Source organism: Trichomonas vaginalis, chromosome IV (assembly GCF_026262505.1).
Source record: "Trichomonas vaginalis G3 chromosome IV, whole genome shotgun sequence".
NCBI lineage: Eukaryota > Parabasalia > Trichomonadida > Trichomonadidae > Trichomonas > Trichomonas vaginalis.
In genome coordinates, this window is record NC_067206.1 from 8,358,237 (window position 1) to 8,365,850 (window position 7,614).

Below are 7,614 nucleotides of genomic sequence, written 5' to 3' on the forward strand. Positions count from 1 at the left end.
TTGTCCAGTTCCAGTTGCATAGAAGAATATCCGATTTCCATGTTTTATTACTTCTGAATGCTTATTAGTTAATACGAATTTCGAACATAAATTCATCAAAATCGAAATAGAGGACTACCAAAACGACCACACAATATAATCAAGTCACAATCATTTAAAGGAACTCCTTAAAATGAAGATTTTACAATTTTAATCTCTATATTTTAGAAAAAAAATATGCTCAGTCAAAACACTCAATACTATGTTATGGAACAACAGGCATTGACACTCGAATCTTCTGCCAATTCGAGGAACAATCCAAAATTTCAATAATCTTATCCCACAAATCCATAGCCAAAAACTTAATTTGGCATCAGTACATTGAAGGACGAACATAATATTAGTCCAATTTTTTTTAACTTTGAAATTTTCAAAGATACAAAATTTATTACATTTAGAATTAATGCATTAAATATATGCCATTTGTTTCCCGTACGAAAATGAACTTTACAAAAAAGTGACAATGAAAAAGTCTTAATTACATTAAAGCCAAAGTAAAACTTCCATTGAGAAAAAGCAAGTTTTGGTCCTCGTATTCAAACGTTAAAATCTTCAAAAAGAAGATCTAAACAAAAGTGCTACACTGAATAACAAAGATGAATTTCACATGGAAACGCGATGATTCAATAAGGCAGAGTTGCACATACAATTGCGGAAAATGTATGGACAAAGCCACATGTAATGGTGGAAGAAACCATCGTATTTTCAGAGGTCGAATTACTTGATTTTTAATGGTGAAAATCAATCAAAAGAGCAAAAAGTTCTTGCGATCGTGAAAAGGTAATCGAAGCTATATACAGATTGCCTCACGAATTACCTGGAAGGTATAGGTAACAGCAGAGCTTTATATCTAGCTGGCTTGTTCGATCCAGACGAATTTCCAACATAGAGGAAAAAGAATTGTTTACTTCGCATAGAAGTATATCTCCCCTCAAAGATCATGGTAACAGAGTTTGCATCTATCTCAACATTGAGATCAAAGCTCCAAAAGAAATGAGGAAAAAACGAGAATAAGCTACTGTTAACACAGCAACAGTTTGCTAACTTCTTACATTTAATTTCAGCTATAAGGCAGGGAATTTGATCCATGGGAAATAAGTGGACGTATCTTATGAACATCTCTTGCTTCATTAAAGCGCTTACAAAGTTACATCTGCACTGAAAGCAACCCTCCTTTAACCAAAGGAGCATGAATTTGTGCTTGTTACTAGTATCTTCCCATATAATTCTGAAGGATACCGGATGAAACCATTTATTATTGTTCCAGGAATATAAAATTGTTCACAGGAACTCCGCTCCGTGAGAGCATTCCTTACAGGACAATCTTATGGATGGATGACAAAGAAGATATGGGATATCTTTAATTTAACTTTTATTATCGAAATCCAGAGATATCGCTCAAGTCTTGATGCTATCACAGCAGCTCAGCATAATATCGTATTCGGTGATAATCATATCAGCCGAGTAAGTTATTTTACTTGCAAACTTTTGAGTCTCTTCAGAATTGAACTCTTGACATTTCCAGCTTACTGCACAGTAGTTCTCCAGTTATTTGATGTAGGATGTGCAGCATCTTTGAGATCAAAGAATAACAGGTTAAAATATGTTCCGCTTTACACATATGAGCAAGATAATTTATCAAATACCCCAAAACCAAGGTTAAAAATTGTAAGAATTTTAATTGATGCTTGTGATTAAGTCAATGCATCAGTATGGTATTCATCCGTGGAACCCAGATAAAGCCTTATCCAACGAATTAACAAACAAAACATCAAACGCAATACCAAATCCCACATATATATTTAATTCTTCTTGCAAAAAATTAACATCTGACGCCGAATTACTTAAAATTGCGCAATTTGAAGCAATCAAATTCAAACATTAAATCAAGCACTGATAGTTATTGTAACAAATATTTCGAATTATTTAGATTATTATCCTCCAAATACAAAAATTCTCAGCAAAGGGATGAAATTGAGTCAATTTAATGGAGCAAAACGAAGTGAGGTGAAATTCACCACTTTGACACCTCGTATTTTTCAGATATATCGATTAATATTGAGTTTTATTGGGATGGAAAACATACTGAAAAACCTGCAATATCAACACCTTTTTATATAATATTGAATAAATAAAAATTTGTTTTTATTTTCCAAAAAGATATATGATACATTTTTATTATACAGGTTAAAAACTGTCTAGCTTTTGCTTTTAGTGCTCGACCAGAGGCATACATTGAAAATACAATCCTCTCCATGGTTTTTGTGTAGGATCTGATCTTCTCAAAACGATGATATTGACTATTATTATATGAATTGAATGTATTTATGAATATTTCGAAATTTTAATATAAATAATTTATTAAAAATAAAAATTGAACGTAAGTACAAAAAATATAATTTGAAAGCAAATTAAAAATTAACGATACGATAATTTGGAACTTTTACCTTTTGCCAATAAATATAAAAATAAAATTTTGGGAATTGGAACTTAAGAGTAGAGAGACCTTTGTTGATATGTATGAGGCTATGTATTTATGTGTAGATCTGAGTAAGCTTGGTTATCATATAGCGGTTTCTGATGAAATTGAGAACCTCGGAGACCCAAGACCTTTGTTGATATGTATGAGGCTATGTATTTGTGCGTAGTCATTAAACCCATTCTTGCAAATTAGAATATTATTTTATTTGTTATATTGAGCTTTCTTCCTGATAATTTGCATATCTTCAAAATCATTAAAGTAAGTAAAATCAGTTGTTTTTTCGGTGATTAATCTTAATTCTTCGCATTATATTTCTTTTTTTTGAAAAATCTTACTGTTTGGGGAAATTCTCTTTGCGAAATCTGTTGGCCTGAGGATTATCTGGTTGAATAAAAATATGTTCAATTCCCCTTTCGCATAATAATTAATGAAATTGTGTTTTATTTTCGAGAGTGTGCAAAACGTTCCCACTTCTTGAGAGGTACGTTTTGCAAATTTTTTTCTTTCATACATAGAAGATTTTTGGAAGATGATTGATCTCTACATGATATTATATCATATTTCTACATTGAGTCCTTAACAATATTAAATTGCAGGGTTTTCAAATCAAAAAACTAACTTTCGCTCTTTCAGGTCAAATCAGCAAGGCTCTTCTATATAGGTGTTGGATATATTATCAAACTGAAATGAAACTTTCCAGAGATGTCCATAAAATTATTTTGCAAAACATCCCTCTCAAAAAGTGGGAACGTTTTTGCAATTTTTCTTTATTTTTTGTACCATTATCGGTCCATAGAGCGAAATGGGGACCAGGTATTGTGCTTAATGCACGTTTGAGTACATTTGTTGTATACTCTGCAGTTTTCTGAGAAAAAGATTATGAGTGATCTCGTTTTTTCTTAAAGTCATTTTTTTCTTATCAAAAAAAATTAAAATTACGTAAAACTATGACAAAATTACGTAATTCACAATTTTAATGCTGAAAAATAGGAATATAAGCTTATAATACTACAGGTAGATTGAGCATCGATGCGCGCTAATGCCAACATGATTAATTTGAGTCGGTTTTATATATTATTGGAAATTAATCACAAATTGTCCATGAATATAAGTTATATTCTTCGATATTATGAGTTAATGAAGGCTACAATATTTGTAATCATGATTGGCTAGTTAAAATCTATTAGAATAAAAGAAATTGTAATTTAATAATATTGAATTGACATTTTAAATAATTTGAGGTCTAATCCATTATGAGTATGGTTATTACAGGTCACTTATTATTATTCTTTGATATACAAAGAGTTAAAACGATTTGGTAATGAGATATTGTAGAAAATAAAAATAACTGTAATCTATTGAAACTGATAAAAAAAATTAAATCCATTTATTTTTTATTCATATGTTATTATTGATGAGAATTAGATTCATTTAAAATTGAATACATATTTTTGAGAGAGTCAAAAATTTCAGGATCGATTTCATCTTCGCATTCATCCAAATATATTCTAAGCTCGGAATTTTCAAATGCATTCAAAATATTGGCAAAGTTTTCTTTACAAGAAGAGTTAAATAAAATTTCTTGTAAACAATTAATAATAAATTTTGGGTTAAATTCAACAAAATCCGAAAGAATTTCAAACACCTTTTCAAATTTGTCATTAAATATCGAAAGGGATATTGAATCTTTTATGATAATAGCGATGAGGATATTTATCAAAATTTCCTTATTTTTGAAGAGTGCGGGATAAATTTGTCAAGTGTCACTTTTCAATAACCTTAAATTACGCTGTTCTAATTTTTTAAAAAATAACCTTAAATTATATTTGAAGAAATTATGTCTATGATATATGTTTTATTCTAGAATCTTGGAGTTTTCATGCACTACACAAGAGCTCCAAGGTTCCAAGAGTGAATGCTCAATAGCAATTATAGAGATGTACCTTTTCAAAATGACTTTTACTGATTAAATTTAATCAATAGAAGACATTTTGAAAAGGTACCTCTACAATTAGATATACAAGAGATTCAAAGCTTCATTTCAGATAGATTTGAAACTTTGAAACTCTTGGTAGATTTTGAGTGAATGCTGACAATCATCTTTGAGAAGGTTTTCTTAAAGAAAACCTTCTCAAAGAGGTTTCTCAGGAGCCCTGAGGCTCCCTTTCGTAATGATTGGGAGCCTTGGGGCTCCTGAGACGAAGAATGGCTTCGCCGAATCTTTGATCAGCAGAGGCCAAATGAAAAGGCCTCTACTGATGGATTCTCAGGAGCCCTGAGGCTCCCTTTCGTAATGATTGGGAGCCTTGGGGCTCCTGAGACGAAGAATGGCTTCGCCGAATCTTTGATCAGCAGAGGCCAAATGAAAAGGCCTCTGCTGATGGATTCTCAGGAGCCCTGAGGCTCCCTTTCGTAATGATTGGGAGCCTTGGGGCTCCTGAGACGAAGAATGGCTTCGCCGAATCTTTGATCAGCAGAGGCCAAATGAAAAGGCCTCTGCTGATGGATTCTCAGGAGCCCTGAGGCTCCCTTTCGTAATGATTGGGAGCCTTGGGGCTCCTGCAGCAGAGTATCGCTCCGCTCCATTAATTTTTTTTAAAAAAAAGTGCCGTGTGGCAAATTTGTCCTGTTCCCTCTCCTAACACATAACTCCACAACTACCCAAGTACTATATTGCCACTCCTTCCCGCATTGCATTTGAGAAACATTAAAAGTGGCGACAAGTGCACTTGCCATGGCATATTGTTGCGCGTATATACTACTTCTAATGAAAGAAGCAGTATATACGCGCAATTCGAGTGAGATTGCAGCAGAAAGTCGAGAAGAGAGCCCTTTCTTAAGGTTAGGACTCCCTTCTCGACTTTATTATACAATGAAATATAAATCATAGTATATTTTTGTCACTTTTCACATCGTATTACCCCGATAGAAACAAAACAAAACGACTTTCTTGATATATCAATAAATGGCACGGATAATTTATTGGATGCATTGGAAAAATATTTTAATACATATCCTATTGAGCAAAATCGATTTCAAAAAGATGAAATATTAGAATGGCCCAAGTATTTAATCATACAATTAAACTTTCGTAAGACGAAATGGTGGAAGTGAAGTGATGTTGAAACCTTGATATTTCCTCGAAATTTCTACAAAACATATATTAGACATAAAGCATATATCTTATTTTATTAAGAATGTTGAATAATAATATTATTAAATATTAAGCTTTAAAAAAGCTAATTAAATTCAAAAATGAATATATATTATTATTGGATAAATATTAATCAGAACAAATGATTTTTTTATTAATGCTATGTAATAAACAGAAATTCATCAAAAGTGACAGCTCTCAATTTTTGACATTTGTAAATTCTAAATTGAATGAGAAAAATGAAATAACACTAAGCATAATACAATATTCTAGATTTAATTATAATTAGGAAAAAGTTAGTTTTGAGAGTACTTTTCATAGGCATATAGAATGAAATCTTCTGAAAAATAATATCACATAAACTCATATTATTTTCTAATATATAACTATTTTATATAAAAATCAAATTCAATGATCTTAAAAGCGAAGGATAAACCTCAAAATTTACGAATATAATGAGTGGGAATATAATGCTTATCTATCATAAAACCATATGAAATATCAATTTTTGCTTTACGCCTAATTTTTGACGACAATTAGCAAAAAATGTTAAATGTTAACACTCAGTCCATTTGAATATGAAAAATAAAATTGACTTTGATTAAATGTTTTTATTTATCATGCAATTCTTCTTGCGACCAAAGATTTGAATAAAAGTTCAAAAAATAAGATAGCTTAAAAAATAATATACGGTAGTGTTTACTAATAGATGAATAGTATATAAATTCTATTAAAATGGATTTGATCCAAAAAAATATATAAAATTTGATCATAAATAAAATCGTTTTAAATTACTTCTTCATTTAAATTATAACAATTATTTTTGATTTTTATTTATCATCCACATTCAAATTTGAATCTTATCACAAAAGAAGGACCACTTTTATGACTACTGCCAAATCTATAAACAGAGAATGGCTATTTGAAGCTAAAAGAAGAATAGAAGAAGGTGAATATTACAAAAGTGTGGGAAAGGAAGTTGAATTGGAAAATGGTAAAATTAAATTGAATGTTGCCGAAAATACAATAAGAAGAGCATTTCAACTTCAAGAAATCGAATTACCAAAAGTTAGTCGCGGCAGAAAACCAAATCCACCAACATTTGAACAAAAACAATTAATTAATTCTTGTGTTTCACAATATAAAGGAGGAATTTCAAAAACTTATTTATTGATTAAAAGGTTTCAAAATATTGTTCAAAATCCCGATTGTGAGAAAGAAAAAGAAGAAATTGCAAAAGAATTTGAAAATATAGAAGATTTGACAAAAGATCAAATTTTTGACAATTTACAAAAAATAAAGCCTCATCAAGTGGAAAAATTTATGATGGAATCAGGTTTATCTTCAAAAAGAGATTACAAACCAGCAGATCCACCTACCAAATATCGTGCCATATCAAAGAATTTGATATGGCACTGCGATATTCATTACCTTCACGGTAATGTTTCTTTTCCATTCTTTGCCATATTGAATGATATGACACGTAAAGTTCTCAAAACTAAATTATTGAAAAACAAGTCTTCCAACTCAACAGCGAATATTTTAAGAAAACTTTTAGAGGAGTTTATCCCTTACTGCATCTGGACCGATAACGGCGGTGAAAACCGCGGTGAATTCGGCCAGGTTATGCAGGAAAACGGAATAGTTTGGAAGCACACCTTGCCGTATATGCCAAGACAGAACGGCAAGGTGGAGCGCCTGTGGCCAAGCTTAGAAAAGTTTTTGCCAGACGAGTTGGATGATATTCAACAAATCAAGGACTCAGTTCAGCAGTTCATTGAAAAATACAACAATACACCACATTTATCTCTCGATATTAATCCAAAAACGAATAGTAATTACACTCCTAACGAATTATTCGAAGTTTCAAAATTTTGGTACGAGCCAGAAATGCAAAAATGGGAGTTATATATCAAAGAGGAATGGGTTTTAGCAAAAT

The 7,614-nt window shown here is 31.2% G+C and overlaps 1 protein-coding gene across 1 annotated transcript, besides 5 other annotated features; it reads left to right on the top strand.

Annotated features, from left to right (window-relative positions):
• Positions 1 to 4,259: 4,259 nt before the first annotated feature.
• Positions 4,260 to 5,155: a mobile genetic element.
• Positions 5,122 to 5,155: a terminal%2Cinverted (terminal inverted repeat of MuDR-4N1_TV transposon ID:TVAGG3_0051860).
• Positions 5,156 to 5,840: 685 nt separating this feature from the next.
• Positions 5,841 to 5,877: a mobile genetic element.
• Positions 5,841 to 5,877: a terminal%2Cinverted (terminal inverted repeat of Banshee-A3 transposon ID:TVAGG3_0051870).
• A 683-nt stretch (positions 5,878 to 6,560) lies between these two features.
• Positions 6,561 to 7,364, top strand: TVAGG3_0051890 (uncharacterized protein; the record flags this gene model as incomplete). Its single annotated transcript, XM_051221070.1, has 1 exon — positions 6,561 to 7,364. A coding segment is annotated over one exon (804 nt), but the record flags the coding sequence as incomplete, so codon positions are not given.
• Positions 6,561 to 7,614: part of a mobile genetic element that runs on past the window's edge.